The sequence below is a fragment of the Brachyistius frenatus genome, unplaced genomic scaffold (assembly GCF_029030835.1).
Source record: "Brachyistius frenatus isolate BFR_SWC_R1_liver_20210118 unplaced genomic scaffold, ASM2903083v1 Contig_234, whole genome shotgun sequence".
Classification (NCBI taxonomy): Eukaryota; Metazoa; Chordata; class Actinopteri; family Embiotocidae; genus Brachyistius; species Brachyistius frenatus.
In genome coordinates this window covers 495,943-512,733 of record NW_027210833.1, presented here as the reverse complement: position 1 = coordinate 512,733, position 16,791 = coordinate 495,943, and the positions used below count along the sequence as shown (strand labels likewise).

Genomic DNA, 16,791 nt, shown 5'->3' with positions numbered 1-16,791 from the left:
ATCCCCGTCTCTATGGCTGCCTATTTGCATGTAGACATGAGCTCAACTTCAGTTTTGCCTCTAACGAGACTCCGACCCACTTTACCAATATTGTTTACCTGAAATGGCACCGCATGCATATATATATATTTTGGCTGGAACAATGTCAGTGTTGCACAAAATAGATAATATTTAAGAACTGGGACGGATGGAGGAGGGCTGATCCATGTTCCACCTGATTCTGCACAATGGAACAATTGGTTTTCAGAAGAGAGGAAGGAGGGATTTGTGGTTAAGATGCACTTTTTTTTTTTTATTGCAGACAATGTCATCCTGACATCCTCACAGCTACCTAATAATAGCTGGTATATGGTGGGCTGGGGCTACCATAGCAACAGAGGCAAAAAAAACTATGAGTGAGTGGAGGAGGATATCGCAGCCGCACCCATCACTGGAGCAGCCAACCAGACTGGAAAACCAGTTGAGACACGGGGAGGCACTGGGAGTACGTCTAATGAATAATTAGTGGGAGTCGGGAGGACAACGCCTGATGTGGTTCAGCCAACCAGTCCACTGAAGGCTGTGGTGATTTTATTTATTTATTTGCAGCAGAAAGCAGCACTAGCAAATTGTCTCATAATTTATTGATTTGTATGGCAGCAGGTTTATCGGTCAATACCTGAAGCTGCATAAAGTGCTGCTGCTTAATTCACATTAACAACAACACGGAAAGCCCTTTTAAAGGGACGCTGATTTCAGCTGGAACTGATGAGTGAAAGAAGAAGAAGAAGAAGAAGGAGGAATAAGTTTGTCTGCGAATGTCGGAGAAAATAACAATGGCGACGTCATCAGCTCAGCCTTAAAAGGTTTTACATTTCTGACAGAAAGCCTGTTCTACAGACTCTGGGTTTTGGGTTTGGAAGATGAGGATATTTATGAGGCAGGGAGGGTTTGAATGAAAGATGTATTTCACTAAAATATGACAAAAAGTCAGGATAGCAATTTTCTTTTAATTGGTTTTGAACATTTTCCAACCTCTGCAGGACTAAATCACTAGAGTGCCATGAAAAGGACAAAACTCCCAACGCGTTAGTCGGTCTCTCAATACTTTGGGACTTTTCTAACATATGCAAATTGGTTTTTACGTTAATCTTGAAGACGTTTGTCTTTGTAAAGGTTTTAGATAGAAATGACTATAAAATAACAACATATTTTCCAAAAATGTATTGTTTGAAAATACATGCAGCATGTGCAGCAATTAATGCTGCAAGAATACTTAACTTCTGTAACAAGTTACAACCTAATCAATGACTGAGCGCCACTGTGAAAGGTATATATAATAGGTTCATACCTGTTATGGTTTTGAATCATAGGCCCATTTTATGTATCAGTGTCTTCATTTAAATGTTCCAAAACAGCATGTTTTAACAAGAGTGAATACAATTTCTGCCCATCAGTTCAATTTCATTTGGTTTATTTATTTTTAAAAGAGTAACTGAGGCGTGATGGGAACTGCTAATACGACAACAATGCCATAGGGTTTGAATCATGCGTCTCAACACCCAGCGATTGAAATATTACTCCTTCAAAGAGGATCCCTGAACACAAGCTGTAGTCTAACTTAGAAAATAAACTCTGAAAATCTAACTGTTTTACTTGGTTTAATTTACCTCCAGGATATTCCACTCTAGAAATTTGCTGTGCAGCTCATAAATATAGTTTATAGATTTTTTTTTCTTTAATTTAGTAATCCCCTTCTACAACTGGCCTAAATTTTTAACAAATGTTACTCAAACCGGAGGGAAATTGTGCATTTGTGGTGGAAGATTAATCCCCAATTGGGTTTATGATATTAAAATTCTGGAGGCAGGATGCTCTATGTTCAATGGAGTCAAAAACATGCCAGTGTGGCTCATTGGTGTGTTTTAGATCGTTTCTGGCCAACAATAGAGCTCTATAGCACAGAGAGGATTAACATACAACAGGCTTCCATACAAACATCCACTGTTGGTTTGTTTTCATCGGGTTTCTTGATAATAACATAGAAATCCGCAGACTGATTCTTAACAGGAGCTTTTATTTATTTAGTGTTGTGATACTATATTTAACTTGGGAAAAAAAAAGAGGCATATTTGTGTTCTATAGCAGTTCTGTATTAAATTTCTTATCAGGCTCACAAACTGACAAACACATTCATGTGTGTAACCCTGGGTTTTCTATTCGCTGTTGTGGAGAGTTACTCAGCTCCTCTTCTGCTCCGCTGCTGACTGCTGTGTCATCGTGCATCAAATTAAATTGTTTGTTTTTTTAAGCTCCATCTGATGTAACACCCTGAAATCAGAATTTCCTGCTGTTAATAGAAATGTAATGCTTGCCCATAATAATTTCCTAGAGTCACTACTTGTTGTACCATGTGCAGAATTAAGACCTCATCTGCTCCCTGCAGGAGGAGTGGGCCATGACTAATTGATGTGAACAACAGACAGGGTGCGTGATGGTCGTACAGATTGCACTTGTGCTCATGATACACTCTGACATGGCTGAGCGATCTGGACCGGACTGTGGACCATGCAGCATGTTGTGTTTGAACTTATAGTTATATAATAGGCTATATCAGTAGCTCTTCAGCTATGCTAATTTCGTTTGTATAGGATCCAGACAGTCTATTTATTAAACTTGTGATTTTAGTAAATTTGGATCAATAATCCAATTATTGCACAGATTTGGAAGCAGCATTAAACAACCCCTTTAAAGACTAAATCTGAAGTGGATAATGCTGAAAGGAATATAGATGAAGGATCCATTAATTAGCTTGTAAAATTCATTAGATGTTGTGTTTAATTTGTTGACTGTGGCACATTCAGCTGCCCACGTTTGTCTCCGTTAGAAATATATTGCAAAAATGGCTAAACAGTGTCCCTGAAGTTTAGTACATAGAGAACACATCTGTGATGATTTTGCGTGCAAAGCGCTTATCAGATAAAAAGTAAATAAAAACATCAACAACATCCATACTTAAGTCTTGTTGTATGCAGTGGAATGCAGGAAAGTGTGCGAGCATTGCTTCGGTTGACATGTACCATGAACAAGTCCTGAATAATAATAATAATAATAATAAATTGTATTTATATAGCACCTTTCATACAAGAACTTCAGCTCAGTGTTTTACAGCAAGAGAATTACCCACAGTGTTTCACATAAAAACAGATAAAAAGGAACATTTAAAAATATAGAGAACAGATAAAGGTTAGGTTAGGTGGTTACTTTATTAATCCCCGAAGGGAATTTTTTTCCGCTACAGCAGCATACAGGAAGCAATAGATAATAATAGAATAATAGAAAGCAATAAAATACATAAATAAGAGAAACGAGGGGACAGATGACTTCTATTGGACAGTTACATATTTTGTTAGTTTGCACTGTGCTTAAGTACATTCAGTTAGAAACTTATCAGACCAATATTGAAAGAACTGTATGAGAGAAACCCTCATTGAACAGTGGAGGATAACCCGACAAGCACTTCGAACTATTTTACTGCAATAGTTTGTTCGGCAGTGCCTTTTAAACTGTGATCTGAGCGTAGATTGTACATACAAGTGGGCGGAGCTTCCGGGTCTGAAAAATGAGGGAGATTCAGAAGTGCCTTGAAGTGAAATGCCACGGAGGCCCGCCAGGGGTTGGCACATGAAAGACTCCCATTCAATTTCAATCATGAAATATGAAGTCAATCCATTTTTTTTCTACGAGTCCTTTTGGTGTCAAAGTTGCTCCTTCTTATTCGTTTTCAGGTGGTCCATCTGAAAATGATTAATTAGAAATTTGGCCTCGATGGGTGTCGTCACAGTTTGTTGCTGCTTGGTGTTGACGCAACACTTTACCTTCCAACCCCAACGATAACTGTTAGAAACAAAATTCATGAAGCTGTTTTTTGATGCAGTGATTTAACATACAGTCAGAATGCAGTTGTATGTGGAAAAGTCTGTTGCCACCATTTACTGTGTATACTAGATGAATATGTTCCATGCATTAATAATAATAATAATAATAATAATAACAATAAACTTTATTTGTATAGCACCTTTCATACAAGAAATGCAGCTCAAAGTGTTTTCCCGATATAAAGGAACATTTAAAAATATATAAAAGAAATGAGATGTATAAGAAACAGATGAAATGCATACAATTAAACACAAATAGAGTTAAAAAAAAAAAAAAAAAAAAAAGAAAGGCGTGGTAGCCAAGTGCAAGAGAACTTCAAGAGTAGCTAGTACTGTAGCAGGGTTAGGGTTAGTATGCTATTACTGTGCAGTCTCTCGCTGCAAATGCTCGACCAGCATAAGATTGGCGGCGGCCATTTCTGAAACGCTTTGTCTTCAATTCTGGGGAGTTATCGGGTAAAAAGTCATGAGTATTCAAAATTAATATTGTAATACTGTATATATAGATTATAACACGTATATGCCTTCATCTGTTTCTTTTTTCATGTTAAATTGATAAAAAGTGGTCAGGTAATTATTATTTTATCGATAAGATAATAATAACAATGAGGCATCTTTTAGGATTGTTTCTACGGGTCAAGATATTCGATGAATCCTAGTAAACCTTTCATAAGAGTGTAGAACATTGTTTGATAGGAAGACAGAATCATCCAGTTTTAGCACTCTGCCAGGCACATGTTAATGCCCTGTGGTTTAATAATAGCTGACTACAAAGTGCCATTATAAATAGCTACACCTTCACAATCTCATCTGAATTAAAGGCATTATGAAGCACTGATACGCCCATTCATCACCAGGTCTAGAAGGAAGGCAGGGATGGAGGTTTTGAAGCAGTTTTTTTTTTTTTTTTATGTAGCACGGAAGAAGCAGGGAGGGGATGAAAGAGGAAAGTAGACTGGTGAGGGAGGGAGTGGAGAAGGAGGCAGGCGCTTCGGTGTGTGTGTGTGTGTGTGTGTGTGTGTGTTTTACCGTAGACAAATCCGACAGTTATCTTCCCCTCACTTGAACTCAGATTCCACACAAAGGAAGAGCCTCAGGACCTTTTTATCTCGTTTCCATCCCTCCACACGTCCTTCCCACCTTCCCTGTTAAGTCCTCCACCATGCTGCTGCTCTTCAACCGTCTCATCTCTCTCCTAGAATCGATCTACCGCCGCGGGGCCAGAAGATGGAGGAAGCTCTACAGAGTCAACGGACACCTCTTCCAGGCCAAACGCTTTAACAGGGTGAGTGTCTTCGACTCTCGGTGAGACGCCCTCCCGGCTGGGGAGAACATGCGGTAATGCCTGAACAATGCTTCAGTCAGGTCAGTGAACGGAGGCCATCTGCTCTGGGGAACACTTCAATTCTGACTGAGAAAGTTTGAAAAGTCTGTTTCACAATAAAGTTAAGGTTTGCTAGACTTTTAGATGTTTTAATGTTTATTGTACTTCAATGTGACCCATTTTAGAATTAATCTGAACAGCTGTTCTTTCTCCCACCGAATTTTGCTAAATGATTTAGAGAGCAGACATCAGTCTGGGCAGATAACATCAGTATTGACTGATGTGTCTGTGCTGCAGCAGTTGAAGAAGCTGTTAGCGGCACTTGATGTTCTTTAGCTTGATTTGAGGGTTGCGTTGTCTGTGAGTTCACACCCCGTACGGCTGTGCTGATCTCATCTATGTGTGCTGGCCTGGTCGAGCCATTAAGGAGCGGAAACCACACCCGAGTTGTTCATACTGGAACTAGGCTTGTTTTTGAGGAGAGCAGAGAGAGAAAAGGACAGCATAGAGATACAAGACATGAACTGTTGGTTGTTGACAATCACAGAGCAGACATGTAGCTCCATGACGGGACATCTGAAAAGGAAAAATAGAAACTACGCGAGTGAGGGAACTGAATGGAAACAACAGATAATAATAAGAAACTATGTGAGAGAAGAAGCATGAAGTTAATGATATTTAATGGTGAGATATGAGTTATACAGAGTTAAAGAGTGAGAGGAAAGAAGCTCAGTGTGTAACGAGGTCCCCCAGCAGCATTGGCCTATAACAGCATAACTAAGGGTTGGTTCAGGTCTACCTGAGCCAGCCCTAAATATAGGCTTTATCAAAAAGGAACGTTTTGAGTCTCATCTTAAAGCTAGAGAGGGTTTCTGCCCCTTGAACACAAACTGGGAGCTGGTTCCACAGGAGAGGAGCCTGAAAACTGAAGCTCCGCCTCCCATTCTACTTCTATAAACTCTAGGAACCACAAGCAGACCAGCGTACTGAGAGAGAAGTGCTCTGCTAGGATTATATGGTTCTATAAGATCTCTAAGATATGATGGAGCCTGGTCATGAAGAGCTTTGTAAGTCATCAAGAGAATTTTAAATTCTATTCTTGATTTCACAGGAAGCCAGTGAAGAGACGCTAAAACTGGAGAAATATGATCTCTCTCGCTAAATCCCGTCAGTACTCTTGCTGCAGCATTTTGGATCAGCTGCAGGGTTTTTAATGAGTAATTTGGACATCCTAACAGCAAGGAATTACAATAATCTAGCCTGGAAGTAACAAACGCATGAATGAGTTTTTCTGCGTCACGCTGAGGAAGGATTCTCCTGATTTTATTAATATTACGTAGATAAAAGAAGGCAGTTCTGGAGATTTGCTTTATATGGTGGCTAAAGGACAAGATAACTCCAAGGTTCCTCACAGTTTAGCTGGAGGCCAAGACAACGTCATCTATAGTAACTAAGTGATTACAGAAATAGTTTCTAAGGTGTTTAGGACCAAGTACAATAACTTCTGTTTTGTCTGAATTTAGAAGCAGGAAGTTTTTGGTCATCCAGGCCTTTGTCTTTTAGACAGGCTTCAAGTTTTACTAACTGATTAGTTTCATCTGGTTTTATAGAAAGATATAGCTGAGTGTCATCTGCATAACAATAGAAGTTTATGCAGTGCTTCCTGATGACATCTCTTAATGGAAGCATGTGCAAAATAAAAAGAATCTTCTGGGTTCATCACGTCTGTGTTTTTTTAATTTTATTTCACTTTATTAATCCCCGAGGGGAAATTCCTTCGCTACAGCAAGGGGGCTCTCAGGGGAGAGCTGCTGCAACAGGCTGCCACTAGCGCGGCGCCAGGTAACCTGACCTGAGGTGCATGTTTTTGGATGTTTTTTGGGATGATGGGAGGAAGCCGGAGAACCTGGAGAGAACCCATGCAAGCACAGGGAGAACATGCAAACTCCGCACAGAAAGGCCCAGGACCGGATTCGAACCCGGAACCTTTTTGCTGTGAGGCGACAATGCTAACCACTGCACCACCGTGCCGCCCATTTGAGTAGAATCTGTTTGAGTCAGCACCCTGACTGATCATTTTCAGTTCAGGAAACACTTCCTTTTATTTGATAACTACTCATAAATCCTTCCTTTGCCCACATTTGTGTGTGCGCTACAGAATCTGTGCAGAATAAGAAGAGTCTTTCTGTTTCCGTGTGGAGTATACAGTATGTCAAAAACATACTGCAGGTAAATTATAAATGAAAGGTAATCCAGTCACCGCTCCAGCTAAGCTATCTGGATTTTGATGCATAATTCATGGAGTCCTAGTTGTGACTCGTTTGCCTCGTCTCAGCTCTCGACCCCACGCTGCACACACCAGCACCTGAGAGCACACGAGGGCCTTCATCCTTTCCTTCGCCAAGATGTTAAAGGGCTCCACCTGCTCCGTCCTGCTGCTCTCAAAACAGTCTCGTGTTTTCATGATGCGCCGGCCACTCCGGAAGGCAGAAGAAGAAAGACATTAACGCTGCATCGGCCTTTCCTACCTAATGTGTTTCCTCTGAAGAGGGTAGAAGGAGATCAGGTTCTGCTGCTGCTAGAACAAGCCTTCACCTTTTGTCTTGTCGGCTTTCTTTTTGTGAATCACTTTAGCTTTAGCCATCCTTATATGCTGTTGTATTTGCTTAAAGGTGTCCCATTTACAAAAACACACAAATTAGACTGTCTGTTTCCTCTTCCTGTTGTTTTGAGTCACCTTTCAGATAAACAAGCACATAGAAATTGCACACTTCAGTTCAATTAACTGTATAAATACAGGTGTCCTCATCATCAGCGCACCGTCAGCTGATGACACACTGCACGTTGTTATTGTTACTCTTTGTCCTGGTTTGTAATTAAACATCTCTTCAGGGTGAAACGTCCTCCGCTGGCGGTACAGCCTGAATCTCTCGACCAGAAAGTGGATGAGCTGAGTGCACTGGTGTCATGCTGACTCAGCTCTTTGTCCAACCTCTACTCCTTCTTGTAGCCATTGCTACCGATGCACTGTGGAGCTGTGCTCATTCAATTGAAGACATATATTGTACTGTAGAGAAATATAATCCAAATACACTCCTCCTAATGACCCTACAGCAGCTCTGTTACTTTATGCTGCTAAAATATCCTGACGTCTGTTTAATGAATCAGGTTTTACTCTGTCTCCTATGAAATAGATCTGTGCAACTAATCGTTTTGTTCAAACATCAAATATTTTGGAGGAAATGTAATTCCTGCCTTGATTCCATTCTCTGGGAGTGTTTTTTTTAAACTTGGATGTTTGCACAGAAGATATAAGGAGGATGTCGGGGTGGATGGCCGGGTAAACAGTCAGTAGGATTTTGACCGTGGAGACGTACGGAGCCCTCGAGGAGTCACGGTGTGAATTTTAAAGACATAAGACACTTTATTTGTCATTATAAACCATAAAGGTTCAGCCCAGGTCGGTACTGCCAGAGACCTGCAGCAGTAAACTGAAAGTGCCGAGCCGCCATCGTGCCCTTCTCTCTGAACTTTTGCCTTCCCTTTGCTTTATGTTTTGCATTCTCTTCCAAAACTTTTCTTCTTCCATTCCCTCTGAGCCGGTCGTCTGTTTCCCCTCGGCTGCTCCCAGCTCATTGAATTTTCCTTGAACTTGGGTATTTAATATGCTGATATAAGGCACCAGGCTCAATACGTATGGTTATGTAATTAGTGAAATTAAACTTCAAGGAATCTAAATTAAGTTATGTTACCCTAACCCTATTTTTTTACATGTCTGTTTGCAGTTGGATTCAACAAACAGCATGTCGGTCAGTGAGCTCTAGAGCTGGTGGTTGGTGTATTTTTTCTGTTCCCGATGCTTTCTGTCTGTATGCTACAATCAGCTACCCAGGTGCAGACTTCAGGTGCAGATCGATATCCATCTTCTTAAATTACAATCTGGAAGAAAGTAAAAAAAAAAAAAGCACAGTCTCCTGCTTCAGGAGATTGTCATGGATGTTTTGCAACTTAGCAGTAAGTGTTTGAATTCTTAACCAGTCGGCTCTCAGTCTGGTATTTCTCTGACTGTTGTTGCTATGCCAACTTACAGGCTCCTGGTTGGTTCACTATGTTGTCCTCAGCATATAAATAAGCTGAGAAGAAGTAGGTCAGATTTCTCCTCCCTTCTCTCACTCTATCGCTCTCCCTCCCTCCCAGTCTCCACTCGTCTGTCTCCGTCCCTCTCCTCCTCCCTCTCAGTCTCCACTCGTCTGTCTCCGTTCCTCTCCTCCTTCCTCCTAGTCTCCACTCGTCGGTCTCCGTCCCTCTCCTCCTTGCTCTCAGTCTCCACTCGTCTGTCTCCATCCCTCATAGTCTCCACTCGTCTGCCTCCGTCCATCTCGTCCTTCCTCTGTCTCCACTCGTCTGTCTCCGTCCCTCTCTTCCTTCCTATGTCTCCACTCGTCTGTCTCCGTCCCTCTCTTCCTTCCTCTGTCTCCACTCGTCTGTCTCATCCCTCTCTTCCTTCCTCTCAGTCTCCACTCGTCTGTCTCCATCCCTCTCTTCCTTCCTCTGTCTCCACTCGTCTGTCTCATCCCTCTCTTCCTTCCTCTCAGTCTCCACTCGTCTGTCTCCATCCCTCTCTTCCTTCCTCTGTCTCCACTCGTCTGTCTCCATCCCTCTCTGCCTTCCTCTCAGTCTCCACTCGTCTGTCTCTATCGCTCTCCTCCCTGCTCTCCTCCCCTCTCCTTCCTCTCAGTCTCTAGTCGTCCCTCTCTTCCCTCCTCTCCATCCATCGTCATCTCCCTCTAATATTGCAGTGCAGAAACCTGCTTTGTGAATCCCTCCCCACAGACATAATGAGGTCTCTTTAGCGCTTGTCTCACATGTGATGAGGCAAATTTCAGTCGTCCCCTGCTCGCTGTTCACTTCCGCAGGGGAGGGAGGAATGACTGACACCCTCCTTTATCCAACAAGATAGACCCCCCCCCCCCCCAAAAAAAAAAAAAAAAAAAAAAAAACCCTGCTGGTGGAAATGTGATGCTGAGGAGGCATCGTGTTCATTTTCATCACTGGTTCGAGGTTTGTTATCAAAATGAGCTGAAGCAAATCTACTGCACACAAACATGTATTTAAAGTGATGCACAAAATACACATATACGGTTTTTGTGTCATTGGAATTTTCTTCTTTTTTAGACAGTTTTGAGCTTTCTAGTCTTTTTTTGACCCGCGTTGTGATGATGAGGGTAAGTCGGGGAGAGAGTTGTTTCCTGTTTCTGTCGGTGCTAGACAGCAGCGTTTACCTTTCTCTCCCCAGCAGGGGCTCTCAGCAAAGAGTGCAAAAAAGGGACCTTACCTACATAAAGCTATCAGAGGTGTCAGCTGTTAGGTTTAACAAACAAAAAAACAGCACTTTTCCCTGCAGCAGGCCTACACAGGATTACAGGTGCACCCTTTTAATGACGGTTGGTCGCTGCATTTTTATTTTTTTTTTAGATTGTGACATCTGTCAATTTAAACTAAGGTTAGAGATTACTGTTTGGGGGTTGAGACCTGTAACCTTCCACCCTGCTGCCTGTCTTCTCTCTGATATGGATGCTGCATTGGCTTGGAGTGCTATAAACATGGAGGTTTGTGGGGCATATTTGTGCTGTCTCATGGAAAAGATACTCTGCTGCTGTAATGGCCTGATTTCACTGCACCGAGGAAACATCATCGGTCAGTTTTCTCTGTCCGAGGTGAATCAGACAGCCGATCATTTCTCAGCATATGAAGCCGGTCTGTTTCCAGGCAGTCATATGATGTGTAATGCTGTCTGCTGGGATGGATTGAATGACTGTCAATTGATCAAAGCCTTTTCTCATCCTTTTATTATGAAGCTGCTGGCAGCTGGCGTACACTGGACTTCCATCAGCACTTCCACACGACAAACACATACCCTCCTCATTGGTGCTATTGGTTTGCTTTGTTCGACAGTTTCATCAATACACAATGACAGAATTGTGTTATTTCTGTTCATCCCGGCTGAAGGGCGGCTCAGTTTTGTGTGTCCTTGAAATGTTGAGTTTTTTTGTTGTTGCAAACCTGGCACAGGTCCGGCTGGAAATATGGCTGCATTACCATCACTTCATAACTCTTCATATGAATAGATCTATGATGCAGGACAGTATGACTACTCAGAGGTGATCTTGTAATAACGTCAGATGTCAATGACTGTGATGTGTTAGCAGAAAAGTGCAGGTGTAAAGATCTCAAACACTTTGACGAGGGCCAAATGGTTCTTACAAGACTTCAGAACTTTTTGACGGCTGTAGTCGTCTTTGCACGATTTTTTTGCTGTTCGCACCGGAACATCTAATCTACAAGCACCACACAGTTTCACCTGCAAAGGTCCGGAGCCTGGTAGCAATCATAGACTGTATATAAAAGTGTTAGTCGCTTCCGGCTCTGAAAAATGAGGCTGATGCGCAAGTGCCTCCAGCTGCAATACCACCGAGTGCCACTAGAGGTCGACTCCGAAAAGCTTCCGGCTCCATAGACTCCCATTCAACTTCTCTCATAAAATTCTCAGTCAGTAAAATGTGTCCATCAGTTATCTCGGTGTTGTTAGCTAAAGTCACTCCTTCTTATTCGTTTTCTGGAGGTCCATCTGAAAATAATCCCTGATTAATTTAAATAAGCCTCAAAAAGATGTGTTTTTGGGGGGCGTGTCTGTTTGATTGACAGGCCTGTGGTGCGGTCAGCTTATGGATATCGGTGGGTGCGATGTAGTATCGTCAGGTTTACAATCAGATCAGTCAGCTCCACCGCTGGCTCCTCCCCCAGCTCGTCCAAATATGGTCGCTCCAAAGAGCTCGAACTAGGAAGATTGGTGACGGCCAAATTCCGAACTTGAGACTTCATAACGGCCGTAGACAAACCGACGTCACTGCTGCTTGCTGCTTGGTAGCAAAGTGCTCTTCTTCTCCTTATGTTGTTCAATGGCGGCTGGCTGACAGCTTGTAGGCACATTACCGCCACCTTCTGACGGGAGTAACGCATTACAACCAGGTGCTGGTAAAAACAGGGGAAATTAGGAAGAACGATAGAACGTCGCACATACTAATCAATTTTTCTACATTATAATGACTATTTAAAAATTCATGTCCCATCCCTACTCAGTACCTACTTACAGTGGTCCGAGAGGACAAACCATAAATCGGTAGCAGGGTGTTGGTGATCTGCTGGAAAAGGTCTATTCCACCCACCAGTTCTGGATCTGCCGCTCAGATCGTTGTCAGATGCACCTTCGGAGGTAGAGTCCATGTCTTGATGAGTCAGAGCTGCATGAGTGCATTTCGTCTCATGAGTGCATTTTGTAAATCCTGGAATGAATCACATCCCAGAGTGGCGTAGTCTCTGGGTTTCTGGAATTACTTTAACATCTCCAGCACTGAGCCGAGGAGAGCGGCAAAGCTGGGTCAAGGACGTCGCTGACAGACTGCGCGGCTCTGCTGTACGAGCAGCTCGTGTATCCACTTAACGCACTTCTACTGTTCATGGTTCTTGTTGGGTTTTATGTTTTCTTGTGGTATTTCATGATAAAGAATACATATATCCTTTCTCTTCTGTGGAAAACAGGATTTCTTTCCCAAAGCGAAGTTTAAATATCCATTTCATTCTTTTTTCATTTAAAACACTAAATGTTCTGAAGGTCTCCTGCAAAGTACTGACTGAAAGTCAAGTTGAATTTGTTGTCGATGGTGAGGTAAAAAAATCAGTATATACTTGAAAGAGGATAATTATTTTAATGTTTTTGAGAGTCGGTGAACTGTTCATGATGTGCACCAACAGAGTAAAATCCTGACTGACTCCTACTCCTTACTTACTCCTTGTGCTTGCTGGACTCTTTTGAAATAATTGATTTAACGAAAGCCTGAACTTTCACCACGGAAAAAATATATTATTGGTGATGCAACAGTGTACAACTTGGCTGTTTTAAAAGAGATCATTAAACTTTATTTTCTGTAAGAAGTATCACATGTATATTATATTTACCAGCAGTTAGGACCTTATAGAAGCTACAACAGTAGTATCAGTGTCTACTGTTTTCTAGTTATCATGAACATGATGGCTGGTTGATTAGTTAACAAAAGAAATTAACATTTTCACTCACTTTTATACTGAATAGATATTATAATTAAAATATAAATATGTCCAATTGTAGTTGTTATGCATTCATCTCTCATTTTGTCATCTCTCAGCTCCAGCTCATTTCTATGATTAATTTTTCTTTGTTTTATGCTTTTATTTATTTATTTACTTATTCTTAAGGTATGGATCAATTGAGTTTTTATTTATGATTGCAATGTGCTTACTTTATAAAGTTTTGTTTTATTTCAACTGCGGTTCCTATTTTGAGCAAAATTTCAGCTTGGTCAACTATTTCGGTTTATGACCAAATGCATTGAAAATAAATCACATCCTAGCAGTGCAAATTGTCCAATAGTGACATGCTAACCTGCTGAATGGCTCAAAATCATAGCTGCTAAATTGAAGTATTAGCGTTTGTCATTGTGAGCATGTTAGCGTTAAGCTCAAAGCACCTGAAAAGAAGCTGATAGAAAAGCAGAGACTGGATGTTATCTGAGGAATGAAAAGGCAGAGTAAAGAGTTCCTCCTGATGTTTCCGAACCTGTCCGGCGACAGGCGTCCTCAACGCCTCTGTTTTACTTCACACTGCTGATTGTTCTCAGGTTTTATGTGCTGTGAAAAGAGAGGAACCGGCAGCCAGGCAAAAGTTAGTGATTAATTTATAAATGTACGCCTTAACCTTTGTGTAGAGTTAGATTAGGAAAAACTCAAAGAGGCCTTTGAAGTCCTGCTTAAGCATTTCCATGGCAACGGAGCACTGACTGGGACTCTTTGTGCTTCACACTGTCAGCATACACACCCTGTGAATACAGCCAAGCACGCACGCCGCATCTGAAGTGTTTAGTGTTCGGGGAGACGTTTTGATGACAGGCTTATTGATGTTCAGGGACACTGAGCTACAAACTTAACATCCTTTGGTACGAATATAGCAACACACAAGCTAAAAAAAAAAACCAAAAAACTCAAAGAACAAACTCTGGAGACTGTCTTATGTAACAGAGAGGGAACTTCAGTAAGTTTCAGCTTTACATTAGACGTATGTGAAGGGAGCAACCTGAGCCCCGCACTACACATAATGACACGCTGCACATGGATGATAGTACTGTATTTCAGGGAAAGGCCTGGAGAGGTCAAACATGTCAGAAGACCACATCAAACATATTTTCAGTTTAATGCGGCTTGTAAAGTTGGCTTGAATCCAATCAAGTATTATTATAAATTTCCACCTAAAAAACATTCTCAAATTCAGTCGGTAACAGCTCAACAACTTAAGGCCTATAGATAAGAAGCATTTTGGAGATTTGAAATACAATATGTCTGCTTGTGTCCATCATCAGGCCAGAGTGAGATTTGAAAAACTCTAAATTTTTACTTCACCTAATCAATAGCTGTAAGTTTACTGGAAATGATTTAAATTATTCATTTATTGTGGCACAGGTTATAGGTAAAGGAAAATGGGTTTAAAGGAGCAGTGTGGCATCTAGCGTTGAGGTTGCAACCAACTGAACACTGTAAGAGAATCTATGGAGGCCACTAAAACCTCAAAAGTGTAAAAGTCCCTTTCTAGATCTAGTGTTTGGTTTGTCCCTTCTGGGCAACTGTAGAAACACGGTGGTGCAACATGGAACAATTTCTCTCTTCTAAGGAAACAAAAACACAAATATACTTAGTTTCAGGTTATTATACACTAATTAAAACATAGTTATGAATATCATATTCCATATCAACCAACAGATCTCACTAAATACACTGAACCTTCAACTGGACCAGTTATGTCAAAGAAGTGTATCTTGAAACCTAAATGAACTAAATAAAATGAGAATCTCAAAACTTTGTCTCTATTTTCTAATAATAAGTATGTAATAATAATAAGTACCCGATTGAGAAAATATCAGGAGAATGCACACACAAAATAAAGCGTGACCAAGGTTTAATGCATTTTATCAATCGCTTGAAGGTTTAATTTATATGTGGTTGTACTCATCTGTGTCAATCCCATCTATTATTGTGGTATTACTCAAAAACAAGGCCTGCACACTATATGAAATTGAAAAAAGATAAAGAAAAATAGCAGAGATTCCATATGAGAATGTTTGTGGAACAACTCTGATGCGTGACGTCATCTGGAAAGAGATTCCGTGATGCATTTTGTCTATTTGTCAGTGCTCCCTGCTAATTAATCCTTGATGAGATATCACTGGTGATTGTGTGAGTTAAAGACTAACCCGTCCGTGTGTGTCCTCTTCTGTCTTACAGAAAGCCTACTGTGGCCACTGTAGTGAAAGGATATGGGGGCTGGGCAGGCAGGGCTACAAGTGTATCAACTGCAAACTGCTGGTCCATAAGCGCTGTCACAGACTCATCCCTCAGACCTGCCAAAGGCTTATGGTGAGTATTTCATCATGTCCCAGGCAGCGAACAGCAGGGTGCCAGCCGCGTCTTATCCAGCGTCAGCGCGGCGGCTAAGCTGCCCACCAAACTCTTACATCAAGTTACATGTTGTCAACGTGAGTCATGAGGATTACGATCTGTCAGCAGGAACATTATGTGATAAAAGCGTGCCAAGTACAACACGTCTTGTGCACTTTGCAACGACCTCAAAGTTCAAAGTGTAATTCCTGTCCTCCACTGATTTTGCATTAGACTCCTTTAACATTGTCAGACAGACAGTTTTTAAATCCATACAGCAGAAACACACATATGGTCATTTTTTTATTCTGCACATTCTATTTCTTTGTCAAAATATGGCACCTCACCACAGACAGTTTGGCAGGACATTAGTGCTGTGTTCCAGATGTCGTACTTGTGTACTAACACTCACTGTTTCGAGTGCATCAGTGTGTTCACACTGTCAAGTACAGAAACATCAGAACACTATAAGTACCAGGATGATGCACTCAAAACAGTAAAAAAAAAAGAAGTGTGAATGTTGGACACTTAACACCCTAAACGGTCGCCATCTTGGCTACGTAGAGGAAGGGGCGGGGCCACAGACGTGAAGAATTTTCAAATTAAGGCGTCTGAGGAAGCTGCAGCTGTTCCTGAACACAAAGTGTTTCTTTTCCACTGCTGTTGCTGCTGGACAGAAGAATCAGTGAGTTTATTGAGTGTGTTAAACAGAGGACACAAAAACATGCTGATTTCTGGGTAAAATAATTAAAGCTGCAGATATTTTGCAGGGTGATGTGTTCACATGATGAGGTCATTTCCTGTCAGTGTGAGCTCTGAAACAACACGACACTGTCAAAACTCCTCCTTCTGAACAAGTTATACAAGTCTTGAATTTGTCAGTGAACTCATCATACAGTCATTGTGGGAGAACCTTTCGTACAAAAACTAGCTTCATTAACTCACTGCAGGATGCCTCGATTACTGTGGACTGCGTCGTTTATGACGGATGAACGACAGCGTTGTCACCGATGCAAATTAAAGCCAGAG

At 41.4% G+C, this 16,791-nt stretch overlaps 1 protein-coding gene across 2 annotated transcripts in view; it reads left to right on the top strand.

The window, feature by feature from the left end:
* Positions 1-16,791, top strand: part of prkcz (protein kinase C, zeta) — a 75,088-nt gene that overhangs the window by 8,817 nt on the left and 49,480 nt on the right. For both annotated transcript variants that reach the window (XM_069720126.1, XM_069720125.1), the window contains exons 2-3: positions 5,117-5,202; positions 15,610-15,741. In XM_069720126.1, the coding sequence (XP_069576227.1) occupies positions 5,117-5,202; positions 15,610-15,741 (218 nt within the window). The remainder of the gene's footprint in view (positions 1-5,116; positions 5,203-15,609; positions 15,742-16,791) is intronic.